General features: G+C 44.3%; 1 protein-coding gene and 1 non-coding gene across 2 annotated transcripts in view; one reads left to right on the top strand and one right to left on the bottom strand.

Moving 5' to 3' along the window:
* Nucleotides 1-12435, top strand: part of USP39 (ubiquitin specific peptidase 39) — a 37780-nt gene extending 25345 nt beyond the window's left edge. Inside the window, exons 10-13 of the mRNA XM_006045861.3 lie at nucleotides 1253-1395; nucleotides 9040-9175; nucleotides 10909-10995; nucleotides 11952-12435. Of these exons, the coding sequence (XP_006045923.1) occupies nucleotides 1253-1395; nucleotides 9040-9175; nucleotides 10909-10995; nucleotides 11952-11999 (414 nt within the window). The 3' untranslated portion in view covers nucleotides 12000-12435. The remainder of the gene's footprint in view (nucleotides 1-1252; nucleotides 1396-9039; nucleotides 9176-10908; nucleotides 10996-11951) is intronic.
* Nucleotides 8245-8317, bottom strand: TRNAG-CCC. The gene has a single exon. It is a non-coding gene; the product is annotated as a tRNA-Gly (tRNA).
* Nucleotides 12436-23996: the final 11561 nt, after the last annotated feature.

Here is a 23996-nt window from a genome sequence, read left to right as displayed (position 1 = left end):
TCTTATTTTCAATCTAGGCATTTACAACTAAGTTTACCTCTTGACCACTGCTTTAGCTACATCCCATAAGTTTTTAAATGTTGTGTCTTCATTTTTATTCATCTTGAATTCTTTCCTAATTTCTCTTTTTATTTCTTTTTTATTTAACCTATTGCTTATTAAGGAATGTATTGTTTAATCTCCATATATTTGTGAGTTTTGCAGGTTTCTTTCTGTTGCTGATTTCTGTTAATAATTTCACCCCATTGTGGTCAGAGAACACACTTTGTATTGTTTGTATATTTTGTGTTTGTTGAAGTTTGTTTTACGGGCTGGCATACGGTCTTTGCTGGAGACCATTCCATGTGCACTTGAGAAGAGGGTACATTATGCTGATGGCGGTGCAGCTTTAGGCCTAATTATAATGTTGCTCAGGTCTTCTGTTTCTTCTGCCTGGTTGTCTGTCCACTGTTGAAAGTGAGATATTCAAGTCCTGAGTGAGGCCTCAGTTAAGTGTTGCTCAACAGACTGTACTTGACCTACAAGTCTCGGGGCCTTGGAGGAGGAAGGAACGTGGAATGTCAGTTGACAGCTCTTCTGGAAAACCCTCAGTGTTAAAGGGCTCCTTGTTGGTCACAGGTGCCTGTTCCATGGTGCATGTGTCTGATGGTCAAATGGTCAGGACATTCTTCTTTATTTTGAATTAAGTGAAACTCTTATTTTTTTTTTAGGGGCTTTCCAGGTGGCTCAGTGGTAAAGAATCTGTCTAGCAATGCAGGAAACATGGGTTCGATCCTTGGATCAGGAAGATCCCCTGGAGAAGGATATGGCAGTCCACTCCAGTATTCTTGCCTGGAAAATCCCATGTACAGAGGAGCCTGGTGTGCTATAGTCCCTGGGGTCACAAAGAATCGGATACGATTGAGGGACTAAACTAACAACAACTCATGGTTTTTAAATTCTGAACTTTTAACACATCCTCTTTTTCACTTGACATTTTTGTTTTCCTTATAGAAACAAAAACCTATATTATATGGTTAGAGTTCAACAGTTTGGTCACGTGCTGGCTGAAACACAGCCCACAGATGAGGTATTTCAGCTTTGGCCAAACAGCTGTTCTTAACCCTTGCAGGTGGTTGCTGGGGTCAGGTGTCTTCTGGATTCTATTGGAAGACAAAATTCTATTAAAAAACCCAAACCAAGCCAAAACAAAACTTGTGTTCCTGCTCTAATGCTCCAACACTAACTTGATCATTTTCTTTGCTCTCTCTAGGAATATAAGACCTACAAGGAGAACTTTCTGAAGCGCTTCCAGCTCACCAAGCTGCCTCCATATCTAATCTTTTGTATTAAGAGATTCACTAAGAACAATTTCTTTGTGGAGAAGAATCCGACTATTGTCAACTTCCCGATTACGTGAGTGTTCCCCTCCCACACTTCCTATTAGGGGCGTGAGCTTGAGTTCCTTTTTTATTTCTTTGTGCCACTCTTAATATTGGACCGTCTTAGTTGGAGATTGTAAGGAACCTACCTACACTATATAAGTTAAGGTTTCTATGGGAAGGATACAAACATTTTAGGGACCTCAAAGATGAATGTTTACTTGGAGGCAATTCCCCTTTTGTCTTCTCTCCTGTTGCCTGCTGGGAATTGTAGTCTTTCAGTATAAGGATGAACAGTTGGTAAAAGTAGGACAGGTAGGCTTTTCCTCGCTTTGAAGGTAATCTTGAATAGTTAGTCTGTACGTCTGTCTGCCTATCATTGCATCTTGTATGCTATGGTTAGTTAAGTGTGGACAGTGAGTAATAATGAGAAAACAGAAAGAGAAATTAAGGAAACCATTCCATTCACCATTGCAACGGAAAGAATAAAATACTTAGGAATATATCTACCTAAAGAAACTAAAGACCTATATATAGAAAACTATAAAACACTGGTGAAAGAAATCAAAGAGGACACTAACAGATGGAGAAATATACCATGTTCATGGATTGGAAGAATCAATATAGTGAAAATGAGTATACTACCCAAAGCAATCTATAGATTCAATGCAATCCCTATCAAGCTACCAACAGCATTCTTCACAGAGCTAGAACAAATAATTTCACAATTTGTATGGAAATACAAAAAACCTCGAATAGCCAAAGCGATCTTGAGAAAGAAGAATGGAACTGGAGGAATCAACCTACCTGACTTCAGGCTCTACTACAGTTATCAAGACAGTATGGTACTGGCACAAAGACAGAAATATAGATCAATGGAACAAAATAGAAAGCCCAGAGATAAATCCACGCACATATGGACACCTTATCTTTGACAAAGGAGGCAAGAATATACAATGGATTAAAGACAATCTCTTTAACAAGTGGTGCTGGGAAATCTGGTCAACCACTTGTAAAAGAATGAAACTAGAACACTTTCTAACACCATACACAAAAATAAACTCAGAATGGATTAAAGATCTCAACGTAAGACCAGAAACTATAAAACTCCTAGAGGAGAACATAGGCAAAACACTCTCTGACATACATCACAGCAGGATCCTCTATGACCCACCTCCCAGAATATTGGAAATAAAAGCAAAAATAAACAAATGAGACCTAATTAACCTTAAAAGCTTCTGCACATCAAAGGAAATTATTAGCAAGGTGAAAAGACAGCCTCCAGAATGGGAGAAGATAATAGCAAATGAAGCAACTGACAAACAACTAATCTCAAAAATATACAAGCAACTCCTACAGCTCAACTCCAGAAAAATAAATGACCCAATCAAAAAATGAGCCAAAGAACTAAATAGACATTTCTCCAAAGAAGACATACAGATGGCTAACAAACACATGAAAAGATGCTCAACATCACTCATTATCAGAGAAATGCAAATCAAAACCACTATGAGGTACCATTTCACGCCAGTCAGAATGGCTGCAATCCAGAAGTCTACAAGCAATAAATGCTGGAGAGGCTGTGGAGAAAAGAGAACCCTCTTACACTGTTGGTGGGAATGCAAACTAGTACAGCCACTATGGAGAACAGTGTGGAGATTCCTTAAAAAACTGGAAATAGACCTGCCTTATGATCCAGCAATCCCACTGCTGGGCATACACACTGAGGAAACCAGAAGGGAAAGAGACACGTGTACCCCAATGTTCATCGCAGCACTGTTTATAATAGCCAGGACATGGAAGCAACCTAGATGTCCCTCAGCAGATGAATGGATAAGAAAGCGGTGGTACATATACACAATGGAGTATTATTCAGCCATTAAAAAGAATACATTTGAATCCGTTCTAATGAGGTGGATGAAACTGGAGCCTATTATACAGAGTGAAGTAAGCCAGAAAGAAAAACACCAATACAGTATACTAACGCATATATATGGAATTTAGAAAGATGGTAACAATAACCCTGTGTACGAGACAGCAAAAGAGACACTGATGTATAGAACAGTCTTATGGACTCTGTGGGAGAGGGAGAAGGTGGGAACATTTGGGAGAATGGCATTGAAACTTGTAAAATATCATGTATGAAACGAGTTGCCAGTCCAGGTTCGATGCACGATACTGGATGCTTGGGGCTGGTGCACTGGGACGACCCAGAGGGATGGAATGGGGAGGGAGGAGGGAGGAGGGTTCAGGATGAGGAACACATGTATACCTGTGGCGGATTCATTTTGATATTTGGCAAAACTAATACAGTTATGTAAAGTTTAAAAATAAAATAAAATTAAAAAAAAAAAAAAGTGTGGACAGTGGGGATGACTCTAGATTTGCCTTACTCTCTCTTGGAACCCTACTATCTTATTTCTTCGCTAGAGGATAAAGTCTGGAATGTGTTCAATTTCTGCCTATTGATGAGAAAGTTATACATTTTGATGTATAGTCTTATTTTTAATTGACCATGCAGTTGTCTTTTTGCAGATATTTATATGTTTTTTTTTCAATATGTGTCCTTTATTTTTTTTTATTGGAGTATATTTGCTTTACAGTGTTGCATTAGTTTCTGCTGTACAGTGAAGTGAATCAGCCATGTGCATACATATATCCCCTCCCTCTTGGACCTCCCTCTCACATCCCACTCCATCCCCTGCTTTAGGTCATCCCAGAGCATGGAGCTGAGCACCCTGTGCTATAGAGCAGCTTCTTACTAGCTGCTTTACAAATGGCAGTGTATTTATGTCATCAGTCCTAATCTTTCAGTTCATCCCACCCTCTCCTTCCTCTTCTCCCCCTACGCCCGTGTCCACATGTCTGCTCTGTGCATCTGCGTCTCTGTTTATGAGTATTTTAATGGGGAATTTGGAGGAGCTGTAGAAGGCTCCTGCAAGACCCTTTTGGGGGTAAACAGTTGGTTTTTAGTTCCCAAGAGACCAGACCACAGAGAGGCTTGGTGGTGGGGCTGGCAGGAAGAAAGGTGCATCTGTGTGTGGGCTTTTAGATAAGGTAGGAGCCCTAACATGATTTCTTACTGGAAGGATTTGAATGGTTAGAAGATAGGATTACCATGCTGTTTAGCTCAGAAGTGTAGTTATTTTTAAACCTCAGAAAGTAGTTTGGGGGCTGTAATGGGCAAATGGTCATCTCCTTCTCTTGTCTTTCTCCCTCCATCCCCTCCAGTTGCCCAGACTGAGCTACCAGTGTTTTCCTTTGAAAATAGTACCAATTCTTAATTCTGTGTAGCATTTAAGAGGGTAGCAACTTAAAGAAGTCTTGAGTTCTGTGTTGTTCTAGCCGGGTGGCCTTGCGCAGGTCATTTGTATACTCTCTCCAGGATTAAATGAGAGGCCTGGACTAGACGAGCCCTAGGGATCCTTCCAAGTGTAACATTTTATTATTTCTGGTTCCATCATCACCAAGACTTTGAGAACAGTGGTGGATGAGGAGAGAAAACCTTTGTAGTAGTTAGGGTTATAGGAGAATTTCTTTCTCTCTTTTCATGCACTTTTCTTCCTGTTCTTCTCCAATATCTTGTTTATGTGACAAGTAGAATGAAATCTGGGAATATGAAGGCCAGCTGTCTGCTAACTTGAGTAGGATCACAGAGGGGCTTTCTCTGAAAGACTAGGGGTTTTAATTCAGAGCTGGACTTTGGTGAATTGCTGCAGTCACCAGTCTGTTCCTAGAAGGAAGGAGCCCTCTTTACTCTAGGGCAGCTCCCGAGGCAGGACTGTGTGTTGATGGTAGTTCCTGCTCAGTCAGCACAGAAATTTCCTTTCACTGATAGGAAGTTTCTTTTATATTAGGGACCTGAAATATGTGTATTTTGCCACCAGTTACATTTGGATTTTTGGTCACTGTGCCTTCAGTAGCTTGTCTGTCAGAAAGCTTTGGAGAAGTTGAGAAAAAGATTACTTTCCCACTAGTCCGATGGAGACCATCACACTGTGTGACTCCTGGAAACCTAGACTTGGATTATCAATGCACTGTCATCACTCTTAGACTGATACAGCTCTCATCACGCTCAAGTCCCCATTTGAAAAACCCTTCGTCAGATCTAATTCTTCTCCTGTGTTCATAGTAGAGATCCATCAGACGTGCAGTGACTAGTGGCCCTCTGCTTGTTTGGAGATCGGGTTTCTGGGGCACAGGTGTAAAGTTTCACTTCCAGCTAGTTAGGTGGTCTCAACATTGGACTGTTTCATGGGGGAACAAATAGGGTTTTCCCCATTGACTGTTTTGTAAAGCAAAATGATTTAACATCAATTGATTCCCTTTTGCCACTGAGACAGTTTGGGTTCAGTCAAGAAATTTTTGAGTATATATACTTCTGAAGACTTTTCTAGGACTTGTTCAAAGAAGTCCAAACAGCTGTTGTTAAAGCTGAGACGACAGTATGAGAAGTCAGTTCTTAGCAGCTGGCAGGCATTTTGGCTCTCTTGAGCCCTCATTGGTTTCCTCAGACTCATATCTAAAATGTATTTTAACAGTGGCTGTTTAGGGACTTCCCTGGCAGTCCAGTGGTTAGGACTTAGCACTTTCACTGTGTTCCACAGTTGGGGAACCGAGATCCTGCAAGCTGTGTGGCAGGGCCAAAAAAAATCCCCAAAGCCCCAAAACAACAATGACTATTTATTGCAGTCTATATGGTTCGCTGTCACTCTGTGGAAATAAGTAGCTATCCTTAACACATGGAAAGCTGCATAATACAGTTAGAAGAAAGTTGCCTGCTTATTATTAATACATGGTTTACACTGACATTTTTTTGTATTTTTGGACAGATGATATATTCATAAATTCATAGTGTAAAATTCAAAAGGAGATACATATCTAGAAGTGATCCCTGGATGTGACCACTGTTAGCATTTATTGTAAATCCTTCTTGACATGATAGCGCTGTGTTTCATGTTATGAGTGGTAGCACAGCAGACAGTTCTAGAGGTGAGAAAAAGGATATAATCTCTCTTGGGCTTCCCAGGTGACTCAGTAGTAAAGAATCTGCCTGCCAGTGCAGGAGATGTGGGTTCAATCCTTGGGTTGGAAAGATCCCCTGGAGAAGAGAATGGCAACCCACTCCAGTATTCTTACCTGGAGAATCCCATGGACAGAGGAGCCTGGCGGGCCACAGTCCATGGGGTCACAAAGTGTTGGACACAACAGAGTGACTGAGCACACACATACTGTCTCTTATTCTATCTTGTATTTAAATTTTTATAAATATTTGTAGGCATCAGAAGGTTATATTTTTCCTGAAAATAGTGTAGTTAGTTAGCTTTCTCTTAATAGTCACGTTAACTGTCAATCTACTTCCCTATTTGAAAGTTCTTGGTAATTGTCATTGCCGTCTTCACAGTAAGCCTGTATTACAGCTCTTGACTTCATAAAAACTGGTACACATTTATACCACATTTATACATCAACTGATAGAATTCAACAAATAAAACACAAAAGGAGATTTTATTCCAAGTACATCAAGAATGCTTCTCTGTGTTTAAAAAAATGAGTGTTCAAGTGTTAAAAATAAATTTGATGTTTTTAAGTTCCAATTGAAGGAACCTAGTCAGTAGTCTCTATTGACAACCAGAACTGAGAAATTTGGAAGCTGTGGGGGAGTCAAGGTGGGTTCCATAAAGGAGAGAAAGCTGGATGGGAAAAGGATAAAGCTTTTCAAAGCAGAAAAGAGGGCAGGTAACTCTTGGATCTTGCTGCTTCTCCAGTGCCTGGTTTCTGCTGCATTTCCTAGTCTGAAACCTTGAATCAATTAATCCCCTTTTTGTACTTGGGCTGCCCAAGGTGTTCTGTTACTTGTAATCATTCTGCCTATTTGACTAAAGGCAAAATAATCAAATAAACACAGTCCCATAAAATCAAAGAAAAAAACAAATCTGAGTGATCTGCCTGGTTTGCCATATTTAAAAAAATTAATTGATATATTTATTTTGGCTGTGCTAGGCCTTTGTTGCTGTGCATGGGCTTTCGCTAGTTGTGGCAAGCAGGGGCTACTCTGGTTGCGGCGCAGGAGCTTCTCGTTGTGGTAACTTCTGTTGTGGAGCACGGGCTCTAGAGCTTCAGTTGCGGCTCGTGGGCTTAGTAGTTGCAGATCACAACTTAGGGGTGGCTTACTTGCCTGGCAACACGTGGAATCTTCCTGGACCAGAGATCGAACCCATGTCCCCTGCATTGGCAGGTGGATTCTTAACCACTGGACCACCAGGGAAGTCCTGTTTTGCCACACTGAAATTGTTACAGTGATTGTATACAGTGATAACTGACATGATCAGGTGAGCAGGCTTCTATAGGCTGAGTCCAGAGACCACGTACCCCCTGAACACTGCCACTGCAGCCGATTCCCTGACAGAGCAGAGGGTGAGGCGGTTACCCTTGTTCTCATCTCAGAGGAGATGGTGACTCTCATTCTCATATAGAAGAGCCTTAGCTTATGTCACCTGCTTAAACTTACACACAGCTCCGAGGTGACAGAGCCTCGATTCCAGCTCAGGTCTGAATGACTCCAAGCTATGTACTTTAGACTGCTAGGTATGCATTAATTTTTATTTTTGAATATTTTTTGTCCATGCCTTGTGGCTTGAAGGATTGTAGTTCCCCAGTCAGGGATTGAACCAGGGCCCTCGGCAGTGAAATCATGGAGTCCGTCCACAAGACCACCAGGCATGACTCCCCTAGGCATGCTATTAATTTTTTTATTTTTAAAATTTTAATTAAAAATATTTATTTGGCTGTGCAGGGTCTTAGTTGCAGCATGCAGGATCTTTCAGTTGCAGGATCTTTAGCTGCAGCATGCAAACTCTTAGTTGTGGCGTGTGGGATCTAGTTCCCTGACCAGGGGTTGAACCCGGGCCCCCTGCATTGGGAGTGCAGAGTCTTAGCCACTGGACCACCAGGAACATCTTTTAATTAATTAATTAATTTATGGTTGCACTGGGTCTTTATTCCTGCATGTGGGCTTTCTCTAGTTGCAGTGAGAGGGGGGCTACTTTTTAGTTGCGGTGGGCCGGCTTCTCACTTTCGTAGTTCTCTTGCACAGAACAGGCTCTAGGGCACCTGGCTTCAGTAGTTGAGGCCTGTGGGCTCAATAGTTGTGGCACACAGGCTTAGTTGCTCCGCGGCTTGTGGGATTTTCCCAGACCAGGGATTGAACCTGTGTCTCCTGCATTGACAGGCAGATTCTTTCCCACTGAGCCACCAGGGAAGCCCTCAGTTCAGTTCAGTTCAGTCGCTCAGTCGTGTCCAACTCTTTGCGACCCCATGAATCGCAGCACGCCAGGCCTCCCTGTCCATCACCAACTCCCGGAGTTCACTCAGACTCACGTCCATCGAGTCAGTGATGCCATCCAGCCATCTCATCCTCTGTCGTCCCCTTCTCCTCCTAGGCATGCTTTTAAAATATGCTTTTCCCGTAGAGCCAGTCTTCCTAATTTGACCCATTTTTGTGGCAAACTGTGAATTTCCACAAACCTGGGCTCTGTAGCTATTCAAGCCCACCTAGATCCAAGTTCCTGAAATAGGGTTCCACAGCTTCGTGGTCCATTTAGGGAGGACAGTTAACCTCTACAGGGCTAACCTGGTAGGCTTTGTCTGATCTTCACTTTATTTTCACCCTCCTCAGAAATGTGGACCTGAGAGAGTACTTGTCTGAAGAAGTGCAGGCAGTGCACAAGAATACCACCTATGACCTCATCGCCAACATCGTACACGACGGCAAACCCTCCGAGGGCTCCTACCGGATCCACGTGCTCCACCATGTGAGTAGGGCTGACTTCTCACTGTGCAGAGCGGCAGAAGCCGGTGGTGTTCCCTTGGCCTTTTGGAAGGCAGCTCCTTTCAATGTGCTCTTTCTTGTCCTTGACTTTGGGATTCTGTGAGAAACAGAGTTGTCAGTGACCAGTTTAAGGCAGCTGTTCTCAATTTTGGCTGCACGTGGGGCTTCCCTGGGGGCAGGTTTTAGACTGCTGAAGCCTGGGCCATCCCAGACCAGTTACGTGAAAACACTGTAATTTGTGCCTGTTGATTTTCCACTGGGGCATAGGCCAGAGATGCTGCTGAATGTCTTCCAATGCACAGGCAGCCCCCACAGCAAAGAGTTTTCTGGTCCAAAATGTTGGAGTTAAGACTTGATTAGATTTTCTGGAGGTGAGAACCAGGCGTCTTGATGGTTTTAAAATTCTCAGATTTCCAGTGTGTAGCCAAGATTGAGAAGCACTGTCCTAGACTAGTACCTGCCACCTAAAGTGCCTTGGATTCACAGCATTGACATCACATGAGAACTCGTTAGAAATTGTAGAATCTCAGACCCCTCGCATACCTCCTGAATCACAGTCTACCTGTTAACAAGACCCTCTGAAAGGTATGAAATTAAAGTTTACAAAGCACTGGTAGAGAAGTTCCCTTTCAGCTAAAACAAATTTTGTGAATTTGCTGATAATGGGGGAAACATGTGCTTAGGATGTATTTGGTGATACAGATTACTGGCACAAATTGCTCTAACTTGATGAGTCTTCTGAGAATCCGGGTTTAATGATAACCGGCTTTTCTCTGCCAAGCACTTGGCCATGTGCTAGATGGTATGCCACATACTTCATGTATGCTCATCTTGTTTATGTCCCTAAACACACTTCCAGGACAGGTGTTAATACCATCTTTTTACAAGTGAGGAACCTAGCTTAGAGTTGGAGTAACTGATCTGAAGTTAGAAGAGTTGGCATTGGAACCTGAATACTCGGTTTCACTGTGTTCTTATTAACCAGTCCTCACACCAGGAATAGGGGTTTTCATTATCGGATCCTGAGCTTTTGTTGTGTATCTTATTTGAACTACTGGAATATCCAGAATAACCGGAATATATTTGTCTTTGGCATTTCTTGAAAGTTTGGATGGATGAGGCAGGTGAGCTTCCAGAAGTATCTCTGCCATAATCCAGAAACTTGTTTTCATCTTTGTTTATAGAAGAATGAAGTGAGGTAGATGTTGTTATATTTGCAGCACTGCTTCTTAGGCCAAAGGAAACAGGTTAGTATGAGGGACAGTGTCCACCAAGGAGTCTTTCTGTCCAGCTCTTGCCGTGTCCTCTGGGGCGGGGGTGGGAATGTCCATTTTTGGTTAATGCTGCACCTTCTAAGTGAATGTGTTGATCTGTCACTTCAGAGCAGCAAGGGGATATCTCAGGTGAGGAGTAGGGGCTTCCTCTTCTTTCTCTGTGTTGTCCTCCTAGTCTCTTCCTAAAAGACGAACAGTGTTTGAGACTCCACTGTGCTTTAAGGAGTCCTCAGCAGGACTTGTTTGTCAAGATCAACACCCTAAAAGCTTTTGACATTGAATGATGCCCAGCAGAGGCCTTGTACTTTCTTTCTTAGAACTCTTGCTGGGTGATGGTCTAGTGACTATTCTGACTTTTCTAGCTTTTGGCTGCATCTCTTTCCCTCTAAAACTCTATTGGTTTCTGGGAGCAAACTGACCTAGCCCTTCATACTCCTTGCAGGGGACAGGCAAATGGTATGAATTACAGGACCTCCAGGTGACCGACATCCTTCCCCAGATGATCACACTGTCGGAGGCTTACATTCAGGTGGGTTGGCTTCACTCGATGAGCGTGGAGGTGACGGGGTGTGGGAGCTGGTGAGAGAAGTGTTGTGGGTGAAGGCAGGGAGTGGGACTGAGTTGGCTTGGGTGCCTTTCGACATGCAGTGGGGAGAGAGGCGGGGCCAGGAGTGAGCTTCAGTGAAGAGAAGGACGGGAAAGCAGGGACGAGTTATGAGTGAGCAAGGAGGTTCTCTGTGTGCGGTCAGCCAGGTCAGGTTTGCAAGTGTGTAGTCTGATTTCAAGGAAGAAGAGCTCAGAATCATCTGGAGTCATCTCTGAAGCCCTCCCCAGTTCCCTAGGCAAAGTCAGCACTCTTTGTGACCCCACAGCACTGTCCCATGTCTATGGAGCAGCAGCTGCATGTTTTAACTGTCCTGTCCACTGTGTTGGGAGTTCAAGGAGCTGAGGGGCTCTATCTTCTCTTTCTTCTTTTTTTAAAAAATTTTTACTTTTTGGCCACACTGTGCAGCATATGGGATCTTATTTCCCCAACCAGGCATCGAACCCATGCCCTCTGCAGTGGAAGCGCAGCGTCTTAACCACTGGACCTCCAAGGAAGTCCCCCTGTCTTCTCTTTCTAACTGTCCTAGTCTCTGCAGAGAAGGAAGACTGAGGCTAAGAGAAGGCCACAGCTTTATAAAAAAGAGAGATACTGCTTGTTCCAAGGAGAACTCTTTCCTTGGTGACTTTGTTTGAAGTTGTAGGCCTGACTGTTAGTCCTTTTTCAGAAAAGGAGTTTGGAATGGGAAGAGAGGATGGGTAGAAAAGTGAAAATTAAATGAAAGGGAATTTTCTGAAAGATTATGAGTTAGTTTTAGGGGACTTAGCAAATATGCATTGGGGTGATAGTTTGCTCATTTCCTAGCACAGATTTAGGTGCATGATAAATATTTGTGGATGGAACACAGGCTCCTAAGTATTCATTGTATTCATTTCTTACAGATTTGGAAGAGGCGAGATAATGATGAAACCAACCAGCAGGGGGCATGAAGGAGGCGTTAGAACTTTGCTCCCAAGGGCTTTGGCCGACGTGGTCGTGAGCACAGGTGGATGGCACAAGCCCCTGAGCCAGCGCTGTGTTCTGGCTCTTACCAGAGCATCCGTGGTCCATCTGCCTCGGATGGCTCCGTGCTGTCACTCAGCTGGTCTTTGATCATTTACAGTAGATTGGTGCCCCTTTCTCCTCCCTGGCTAGCTCCCTTCTAGCAGGCCAGAACTCTTTTACAGATGTATGTAATTTATTTCTGAATAGCCAGGAATACTAAAGGACTAGATGGGTTTCTTTGAAGCATCAAAGCCTCAGTATTATAGGAATTAGAGCTTGAAGCCAGTAACACCCTTCTTCCATCACAGGTAGTTTTCCTGTTGTTCTCTTCATTTCTTGATATGTGTTTGGGGATGGATTAAATGTTTTCCTGTTTTTAAACCAGCCTCTTGTTTCATATCATTCCCTTGGGCTTCTGCCTAAGGGGGGATTAAAAAGAAAGTCCTCATGAACCGTCTCCCCTACGATCTTTCACCTGGTGGACATCACGCTTGTCTCTTCCTGTCAGCCTGAGCGTGGCGTGTCAGTTAGAATGCACCCATCCTCTGAGTAAGACAGAATCTGACTCAGAGATGAATCACTATCAGTCTTAGCTGGAACTCTGGAAGTGGGCAGTATCAGCCTGCAGTGCAGGGCTCCATGAGGAATGACAGGGAAGCAGGCAGGAAGAGTGTCTGACCACAGGACAGCTCTCAGAACGTCTCAGCCAGGCCAGCTGGGAGCTCGGAGCACAGAAACGTCAAGCAGAAGTGGTTTTCGGCCAAGCTTACTCATGGAGGAAGTGTGGCCTAGGCCTGGGCACTGTTGCAGACCTGAAGATACAGCGATCTGGAGATACAAGTGTGGGTGGCAGCCAGTCAGCTGCAGCAAGTTCTCTGTGTGGCAGGTCAGAGCCCTGCACCTCGGGCTGCCATTCTTTGCTTCCAGGACACAAGAGAGTCATCCCTCAGTATCCTCGGGACCTTGGTTCCAGGACAGCCCTGGACACCAAATTCTGAGGAGGCTCCAGTCCCTTATATAAAATGGTATAGTGTTCACACATAACCTGCGCACATCCTCCAGTCTACTTTACGTCACCTCTGGATTACTTATGGTGCCTAATACAATGTAAATGCTCGGTAAATAGTTACCAGGCATATGGCAAGTTCAAGTTTTACTTTTTGGAAACTTCTGGAATTTTTTCGCCCTGAATATTTTCAGTCGAGGTTGGTTGAATCCACAGGTGCAGAACCTGCAGATGTGGGGGGCCGACTGCACCGTCTTTGTGTTCCTCCACCTCCTATAGCTCCAGCAACCCTTTGCAGGTTCACCAGGCCCTCTCTTCTCACTATTTACTTTTTCCCTGGGCCATTTCAGCTATGCCTGCGGCTTTATTTACCAATTTAAGGGAGATGATCCCGCTCTTTCCTTTTTTTCTTTTTGGCTGCACCTCACAGCATGTGGAACTTCCCTGACCAGGGATCTAACCCATGCCTTCTGTAGTGGAAGCATGTAGTCTTAACCACTGGAGTACCAGGAAACTCCAGATGACTGCACTCTTAATCTTAAAGTAAGTGTAAAGTGAAAGTCACGCTGCTGCTGCTGCTGCTAGGTCGCTTCAGTCGTGTCCGACTCTGTGCGGCCCCATAGACGGCAGCCCACGAGGCTCCTCCGTCCCTGGGATTCTACAGGCAAGAACACGAGTGGGTTGCCATTGCCTTCTCCAATGCAGGAAAGTGAAAAGTGAAAGTGAAGTTGCTGAGTCCTGCCCAACTCTTAGCGACCCCATGGACTGCAGCCCACCAGGCTCCTCTATCCATGGGATTTTCCAGGCAAGAGTACTGGAGTGTCTTGTCCAACTCTTTGCAACCCCATGGACTGTAGCCCGCCAGGCTTGTCTGTCCATGCAATTCTCCAGGCCAGAATATTGGAGTGGGTAGCCATTTCTTTCTCCAGGAGATCTTCCCAACTCAGGGATTGAACCCAGGGCTCCCACATTGCAGTCGGATTCTTCACTGTCTGAGCCACCATTGAAACCCACTCTTAATCCTAGACTCCACTAAATTCTTGAACTTTGGAGCCAACTGCCTACTTGGTATGTTTTGGGTGTCTTAAAGTTAACTCAGCTCAGATCAGATCAGATCAGTCGCTCAGTCATGTCCGACTCTTTGTGACCTCGTGAATCACAGCACGCCAGGCCTCCCTGTCCATCACCAACTCCCGGAGTTCACTTAGACTCGTGTCCATCGAGTCAGTGATGCCATCCAGCCATCTCATCCTCTGTCGTCCCCTTCTCCTCTTGCCCCCAATCCCTCCCAGCATCAGAGTCTTTTCCAATGAGTTGCATGAGGTGGCCAAAGTACTGGAGTTTCAGCTTTATTATTATTCCTTCCAAAGAAATCCCAGGGCTGATCTCTTTCAGAATGGACTGGTTGGATCTCCTTGCAGTCCAAGGGACTCTCAAGAGTCTTCTCCAACACCACAGTTCAAAAGCATCAATTCTTCAGCGCTCAGCCTTCTTCACAGTCCAACTCTCACATCCATACATGACCACAGGAAAAACCATAGCCTTGACTAGACGAACCTTTGTTGGCAAAGTAATGTCTCTGCTTTTGAATATGCTATCTAGGTTTGTCATAACTTTCCTTCCAAGGAGTAAGTGTCTTTTAATTTCATGGCTGCAGTCACCATCTGCAGTGATTTTGGAGCCCAGAAAAATAAAGTCTGACACTGTTTCCACTGTTTCCCCATCTATTTCCCATGAAGTGATGGGACCGGATGCCATGATCTTCGTTTTCTGAATGTTGAGCTTTAAGCCAACTTTTTCACTCTCCTCTTTCACTTTCATCAAAAGGCTTTTTAGTTCCTCTTCACTTTCTGCCATAAGGGTGGTGTCATCTGCATTTCTGAAGTTATTGATATTTCTCCCAGCAATCTTGATTCCAGCTTGTGCTTCATCCAGCCCAGCGTTTCTCATGATGTACCCTGCATATAAGTTAAATAAAGAGGGTGAAAATATATAGCCTTAACATACTCCTTTTCCTATTTGGAACCAGTCTGTTGTTCCATGTCCAGTTCTAACTGTTGCTTCCTAACCTGCATACAAATTTCTCAAGAGGCAGGTCAGGTGGTCTGGTATTCCCATTTCTTTCAGAATTTTCCACAGTTTATTGTGATCCACACAGTCAAAGGCTTCGGCATAGTCAATAAAGCAGAAATAGATGTTTTTCTGGAACTCTTGCTTTTTCCATGATCCAGCGGATGTTGGCAATTTGATCTCTGGTTCCTCTGCCTTTTCTAAAACCAGCTTGAACATCTGTAAGTTCACGGTTCACATATTGCTGAAGCCTGGCTTGGAGAATTTTGAGCATTACTTTACTAGCGTGTGAGATGAGTGCAATTGTGCGGTAGTTTGAGCATTCTTTGGCATTGCCTTTCTTTGGGATTGGAATGAAAACTGACCTTTTCCAGTCCTGTGGCCACTGCTGAGTTTTCCAAATTTGCTGGCATATTGAGTGCAGCACTTTCACAGCATCATCTTTCAGGATTTGAAATAGCTCAACTGGAATTCCATCACCTCCACTAGCTTTGTTCGTAGTGATGCTTTCTAAGGCCCACTTGACTTCACATTCCAGGATGTCTGGCTCTAGGTCAGTGATCACACCATCATGATTATCTGGGTCGTGAAAATCTTTTTTGTACAGTTCTTCTGTGTATTCTTGCCATCTCTTCTTAATATCTTCTGCCTCTGTTGGGTCCATACCATTTCTGTCCTTTATCGAGCCTATCTTTGCATGAAATATTCCTTTGGTATCTCTGATTTTCTTTCCGTGTCCAACAAAAGAGTCTGAAATGCAGTACTTCTATGCAATCTCAAAAATGACAAAATGATCTCTGTTCATTTCCAAGGCAAACCATTCAATATCACAGTAATCCAAGTCTATGCCCCAACCAGTAACGCTGAAGAAGCTGAAGTTGAACGGTTCTATGAAAACCTACAAGACCTTTTAGAACTAACACCCAAAAAAGATGTCCTTTTCATTATAGGGGACTGGAATGCAAAAGTAGGAAGTCAAGAAACACCTGAAGTAACAGGCAAATTTGGCCTTGGAATATGGAATGAAGCAGGGCAAAGACTAATGGAGTTTTGCCAAGAAAATGCACTGGTCATAACAAACACCCTCTTCCAACAACACAAGAGAAGACTCTATACATGGACATCACCAGATGGTCAACACCGAAATCAGATTGATTATATTCTTTGCAGCCAAAGATGGAGAAGCTCTATACAGTCAGCAAAAACAAGACCAGGAGCTGACTGTGGCTCAGACCATGAACTCCTTATTGCCAAATTCAGACTTAAATTGAAGAAAGTAGGGAAAACCACTAGACCATTCAGTACGACCTAAATCAAATCCCTTATGATTATACAGTGGAAGTGAGAAATAGATTTAAGGGCCTAGATCTGATAGATAGAGTGCCTGATTAGCTATGGAATGAGGTTCGTGACATTGTACAGGAGACAGGGATCAAGACCATCCCCATGGAAAAGAAATGCAAAAAAGCAAAATGGCTGTCTGGGGAGGCCTTACAAATAGCTGTGAAAAGAAGTGAAAAGCAAAGGAGAAAAGGAAAGATATAAACATCTGAATGCAGAGTTCCAAAGAATAGCAAGAAGAGATAAGAAAGCCTTCCTCAGCGATCAATGCAAAGAAACAGAGGAAAACAACAGAATGGGAAAGACTAGAGATCTCTTCAAGAAAATTAGAGATACCCAAGGAACAACTCAGCTCAACATTGTTCAAAACTGAGCTTTTAAGTTTTCTCCTCAATTGTGACCCCTTTCTGAAAGTCTCTATGTAGGTGAAGGGTTCCCCTGTTCATCTAGTCTATAAACTGGTTATTTTCCCAGGAGTCATCCTCCATCTACCCCTACTTCCCTTGTCTAATCCATTACAAAGTCTTGTCTTTTACTTTGTATCTCTTGAATCTCCCTACTTCTCTTGTATCTCTTGCATCTCCCCACTTCTTTGCATTTTCCCCGCTATTTAGTCACAACTATGGAGAAGGAAATGGCAACCCACTCCAGTATTCTTGCCTAGAGAATCCTGTGGACAGAGGAGCCTGGTGGGCTGCTGTCCATAGGGTCGCACAGAGTCGGACATGACTGAAGCAACTTAGCATGCGAGCATGCATTGGAGAAGGAAATAGCAACCCACTCCAGTGTTCTTGCCTGGAGAATCCCAGGGACAGAGGAGCCTGGTGGGCTGCCGTCTATGGGGTCACACAGAGTCGGACACAACTGAAGTGATAGCAGCAGCAGCCACAGCCAGCCCCAGCTTAATCTAGGTCCAATCAGGAGAGAGAAACAGTGTAAAAATTTGATCAGGGGAAGTTTGATTTCAGGAATTATTAACTGTAATGGGACTGGAGTAATGAAGAATTGGCTAGAAATAAGAGAATAGGACGGAGAAGGCGATGGCACCCCACTCCAGTACTCTTGCCTGGAGAATCCCATGGATGGAGGAGCCTGGTAGGCTGCAGTCCATGGGGTCGCTGAGAGTTGGACACGACTGAGCGACTTCACTTTAACTTTTCACTTTCATGCATTGGAGAGGGAAATGGCAGGCCACTCCAGTGTTCTTGCCTGGAGAATCCCAGGGATGGGGAGCCTGGTGGCTGCCGTCTATGGGGTCGCACAGAGTCGGACATGACTGAAGCGACTTAGCAGCAGCAGCAGTCCATTCACAGAGCAGGCAAAAGGGGTGAATTTGGAGCTGAGGGCCACTACATTGATAAGCATACTACTACCACCGCAATGAAGAAGGCAGCTGTCTTTATGCCTTACAAAAACAGCTGCCCTTCTTACAAGAGAACAGTTATCAACCTTTCTCAAACTGAGATGCAGCTCCAAGAGTCATGTATCCGTTGATAGTTATATATTTGTTGTTGTTCAGTCACTAAGTCACCTCCGACTCTGCGACCCCATGAACTGCAGCACACCAGGCTCCTCTGGCCTCCGCTATCTCCTGAGTTTGCTTGAATTCATGTCCGTGGAGTCAGTGATGCTATCTAACCATCTCATCCTCTGCCGCTCCCTTCTCCTTTTGCCTTCAATCTTTTCACTCCCTCCTCCAGTGGACCACATTTTGTCAGAACTCTTCTTTATGACCCATCTGTCTTAGGTGGCCTGCGTCTCATGGCTCATAGCTTCAATGAGTTATGCAAGCCCCTTTGCCCCACCAAGGCTGTGATCCATGAAGGGGCTAGTTATATATATTACTGCACAAATCAGTCACAGCCACACTGAATATTATGTTTCCTAAAGACTTTGGTTGTAGAGTTAACAAGGTAACTTAAAAATGGGAAGAAGAGAAAAAATGGTTAGTACATACAGATTGTAATGTACATGTAACAAGCAATTAGAAAATGAGTAAAGCTACTTAGAGTCCTCATTTCTGTAAGTGGTCACCATGCCGTGATTGATACCAATGCTTGCTTCTTCCACCACACCTCTGTGTTTACTCTGCTCTTAGTTCAAACCACAGCTATTCAGGTTATTTACCTGGTACAATGACCGGAATCATCAGTCTCTAAGGACCTGGCTCCTTAATCATCCAGCCCACCCCCCTAACCCCCATCCCCCATTTTGCTTGTAGTTTTTCATTAACCTTTGCTATTGTACATGGGCTTCCCTGGTGTTTTAGTGGTAAAGAATTCATCTGCCAATGCAGGAGACTCCAGTCAATCCCTGGGTTGGGAAGATCCCCTGGAGAAGAAACTGGCAACTCACTCCTGTATTCTTGCCTGGGAAATCCCATGGGGAGAGGAGCCTGGTGGGTTACAGTCCATGGGGTCGCAAAGAGTTGGACATGACCTAGCAATTGAGCAGGCAGGCACATTTAACATAGTCCATCTTACCTCCGTTGTGTAGAAGCAACTCAGTTTCCCTTTGGTAATCAGGATCAGTCATTCAGACAAATACAGGTTACGCTCTCCCACTGTACTCCCCCCACCCCCTGGCCATCTGTTGGTTCACTAGCATAAAGAGCTTAAAATGTCCAGGTGGTCATCTCATCTTCCAATTCAGTGGAACCATTGCGTGTTCTAGTGGGGAATTCCTTCTTTGGGAACTAAGATCCCCAAACCAGTGGGGCTTTCAATTGTTGGGACTGGAAGCAAAAATTCAGTGAGAAGTCTATAGGAGCAGTAGAGGAGTCACTCTGACATCCATGTATTTTCTAGGCCCATGTGTTAATATTTTGGCTACAGGGGAAAGAATACCATAGAGTGGTCTCTGATTCAAAGCACATATTACATCCCGTATAACAAGCACTGCTGCTGCTGCTGCTGCTAAATCACTTCAGTTGTGTCCGACTCTGTGCGACCCCATAGACGGCAGCCCAACAGGCTCCGCCATCCCTGGGATTCTCCAGGCAAGAACACTGGAGTGGGTTGCCATTTCCTTCTCCAATGCATGAAAGTGAAAAATGAAAGTGAAGCTGCTCAGTCGTGTCCAACTCTCTGCAACCCCATGGACTGCAGCCTACCAGGCCCCTCCATCCATGGGATTTTCCAGGCTAGAGTACTGGAGTGGGGTGCCATTGCCTTCTCCAGAACAAGCACTACGGTACTATAACTTTTTTGTTTGTTTGTTTTAGGACCTATTTGCTCATTTATTTTTAATTGGCTGTGCTGTGTGGCTTGTGGGATCTTAGTTCCACAACTGGGGATTGAACCCAGGCTTTTGGCAGTAAAAGCACTAGACTGCCAGGCAATTCTCTGGTGATTCTTTCATTTAGGCTACCCACTTTCAGATGATGACATGTATGTGGTAAGTCCAGTTAATCCTATGGGTATGAGCCCATTGCTGTGCTTGCTTTGTTATAAAGAAGAATTCTTTGATCACATACAATGCTGTGTGGAATGTCATGATGATAAGGCATTCTGAGAGTCCATAGATGGTGGTGCTGGTAGAAACATGGGCAGGGAAGGTAAATCCGTATCCAAAACAACATTTCTATTCCTCTGAGGTTGGACCTCTGCTCCTTCAATAATGGAAGATGGTAATCAGCCTGGCACCAGGTGGCTGGCCAATCCCCATAAGGAATAGTGGCCATACTGGGCACTCAGTGTTAATCGCTGGACTTGCAAATTAGATCCAGATCTGCGGACCTAGACAGCATATTAAAAAGCTGAGATATCACTTCACCAACGAAGGTCGGTATAGTCAAAGCTATGGTTTTTCCAGTAGTCATGTACTCACAGTAGTTATGTTAAAGATGGACCATAAAGAAGGCTGAGCACTGAAGGATTGATGCTTTTGAACTGTGGTGCTGGAGAAGACTCTTGAGAGTCCCTTGGACTGCAAGGAGATCAAACCAATCAATCTTAAAGGAAATCAGCCCTGAATATTCATTGGAAGGGCTGTTGCTGAAGCTGAAGCTCCAATAATTTGGCCACCTGATGTGAAGAACCAACTCATTGGAAAAGACCCTGATGCTGGGAAAGAAAGATTGAGGGCAGGAGGAGAAGGGGACAATAGAGGATGAGATGGTTGGATGGCATCATCAACTCAATGGACGTGGGTTTGAGCAAACTCCAGGACATGAAGGACAGGGAAGCCTGGCATGCTGCAGTCCATGGGGTCGCAAAGAGTCGGACACAACTGAGTGACTGAACAACAATACAAGTACAACTCAGATCACAGTAGCCTGTATTGTTGAGCCCATGCATAGTCTCTGTCCCTGCCACCATAGCTCATGAGGTCATTGAGCAAGTGCTAGGGATGGCTGGAGGAAGAAGTGCTGGTGACATCCACGAAGCATCTCACTTGTGTACCCCTGACTATTAAGGATCTCTAATGCAGCAGATGCCTTTTGGTGGGCATTCATATGGAACACAACTATTATTGTGAATAGTCTTACTCAAATTGTCCATCCATATACCTCTTCCCCAGTTCCCCAGTCTTCTTTTTCACTAATGTTACAATCCTATGCCTTCTGAATTCCTGATCATCCAGCCAAATCATTGGCAAATGCCTCTGAATTAGTCTAGATCTGTTCTTCTGGCCATCTCACACTCCAAACAGTGAACAACCAAATATACTGCTTGAGGTGTGGTCACTAGAGGGTTTTCCTTTATTTCTGTCTTTCAGTGTCACCCTGAGTGGGGACGAAGTGCTGCAACTGTCCGCTTACTGGTTGTGCCAGCATAATGTACAGATCCATCCATAAACCTGGCTTGAGTTTTGTCTTTTCTTGGCCAACTGACCTGAAAGAACACCCCAGGAGGCAATGGAACAGGAGTTGTATCAGGAATCTGCTCAAGGATTTCTCTGGTGGCTCAGTGGATAAGAATCCACTTGCCAATGCAGAGGACATGGGTTTGATCCCTGGTCTGGGAAGATTCCATGTGCTGCTGGGCAGCTAAGCCAGTGTACCACAGCTGCTGAGCCTGGGCACCCTAGAACCTGTGCTCTGCAACAAGAGAAGCTGCCACAGTGAGAAGCCTGTGCAACAGCAATGGAGACCAGCGCAGAAATTTTTTTTTTTTTAAGGGATCTTCTCATGTTAACTAGGGCCTTTGGCCCTGTCTGAGCTTGGTCTTGTGTGCTAGGTTGCAGCTGTACATGCCCAGCGTGGCAAGGCGTCAGACGGCAGCCTGACAGTTCATGATGGGAAGGCCAGGCTCCATGACCACTTGATGTCCTGTTGTTAGGTGCTCCATCTCCACCACTTGCCATAAACTATTTCTTAAAGGAGAATAAGTATTTGCAGAAGAGGGCATAGCCTTGCTCCAAAATCCTGGAGTTCTGCACTGTGATTCTCCTACTGGTCCTTGCTGGAGGCTCCATACAGCATTCCTGCTTGCCATGAACACTTCAAGATATCATGGATTTCCTGGGTAATAAGGCCCAAGTAGTGGAGTATCTGTTCTGCCACCTAAATTTACTGCAGAATCTTCTCTTTTTCTGGTCTCCATGAAGCTACAGTTATACAGCTGCAAGTGACTCCTAGATCGATCAAAATAGCACACTCAAATGTGATATATGTTGTCTCCAAAACTCAAAAATCCTACTGAATCGCCTGTGTGTGTGTCTCTGTGTTAGGTCATATGAGGTCCAGCACCTTTGTGGAGCTGCTTTGCATACTTTCAACCACTGACCCCAAGAAACTTCACTGAGGTGACCGTCCCTGAATTGTTTTGGGGTTAAATCCTATTCTCTTGTTTGTGTGTGTCTTATTTTTTAAATTTTATTTTTAATTGGAGGATAAATTGCTTTACAATATTGTGTGGGTTTTTGCCATTGTGTATGTCTCACTAAGACATTTAAAAATACTTGATACAGGATGGTTGAGGATCCACCTGCCAATGCAGGGGACATGGATTCATTCCCCGGCCTGGTAATATTCCATATGGGACACCTAACCCCTTGAGCTGCAACTATTGAGCCCACCTGCCACAACTGCTGGTCCTGCATTCTAGAGTCCATGCTGTTCACCGCAACCAGAGAGTAGCCCCTGCTCGCCACAACTGGAGAAAGCCTGTGTGCAGCCAAAGACCCAGTATAGCCAAAAATAAATAAAATTGAAATAAATAATGAAATACTTGATACTTCCTGCTTCTTGGATGTTATGACATCCCGTGTCATCAATATAGTGGACTACTGTTAAGTTTTGTGGGGTATCAAGATGATCAAGATGTCTGTAGACTTTTGATGATAGAGAGTGGGAAAATTGACATCATTCTTATGCACAAATGTGAAGGTACACTGTTGGCCCCACCAGGGAGAAGCACATGACTTCTGAGGACCTTTATAAACTAGCATGGAGGATGAGGCATACAAAGTGGCAGAGGCTGTGCTGTATCAGTAAAGATGCCAAATCAGTAGACATGCAGTATCAGCAAAGATGATGCTGGGTCAGTAAAGATGCTGATACGTCTGGGACAACATCTTCCACTGGAGTCAGCATCTGATTAAGTTTATGATTGTCTGAAGTTTATGATTGCCAAATTTCTCCCCACATGCACTTAGGGTAATCTTTTAAAGCACAAGTCTAACTGAATCATTTGTTCCCCACACCCTGATCTCCCTCTTAAGACACTTCTTGGCTTTTACAATACTGACTGAAATCCTTAGCCTCTCTAGTCTCACCTCTCGGGACTTTTATCCTGATCTTAATTCCTAGACTCACTGGCTTTCATTCTGTTGCTCAAATGTACCACCAGATACCAGGCCTTTGTGCCATCTGCTTCCTCTGCGTGGGGTGCTCTCTTTTTGCCACTCTTTGTTCACTTCTCTGGCCCTTGTGTCTGCTCAATACCATGCATAGCTCTAATTGATGGCACCTGAAGTTTCCCATTTTGTTTTCTGTGATTCTGCGATTAATGTCTATGTCCTCAACTAGACTCTAACTTCCAAAAAAGCAGACAGAAACTTTCTTTTGTGCCTAGTCATAGGTGGCTCAGGCTGTAAAGAATCTGCCTTCGATGCAGAAAGACCTGGCTTTGATTCCTGGGTCAGGAAGATCCCTGGAGAAGGGAAATGGCTACTCACTCCAGTTTTCTTGGCTGGAGAATTCTGTGGACAGAGGAGCCTGGTGGACTACAATCCATGGGGTCGCACGCAAAGGGTCAGACATGACTGAGAACACTTTCACTTTCTAGGGCAATGCTTGACACCTTGGAGTCAATGACTAATAGTGTCCATTAAGCAAATGGCATAGTGCTGAGTCTGTGTTCTCTGTAGCCTTCTTTTGCACAGATGATTTTTTTTTTTGTCTCTTTACACCCCTCCCAAGGTGTTGATGAGATGGTTGAATGGCATCACCGACTCAATGGACATGAGTTTGAGCAAGCTCCAGGAGATACTGAAGGACAAGGAAGCCTGGGGTGCTGCAGTCCATGGGGTCACAAAGAGTCGGACACAACTTAGCAACTGAACAACAGCAACAAAGGTG

This window comes from Bubalus bubalis, chromosome 12 (genome assembly GCF_019923935.1).
Source record: "Bubalus bubalis isolate 160015118507 breed Murrah chromosome 12, NDDB_SH_1, whole genome shotgun sequence".
NCBI classification, from domain to species: Eukaryota; Metazoa; Chordata; class Mammalia; order Artiodactyla; family Bovidae; genus Bubalus; species Bubalus bubalis.
The sequence above is the reverse complement of the archived record's forward strand: the minus strand, read 5'-3'. Positions and strand labels throughout refer to the sequence as shown.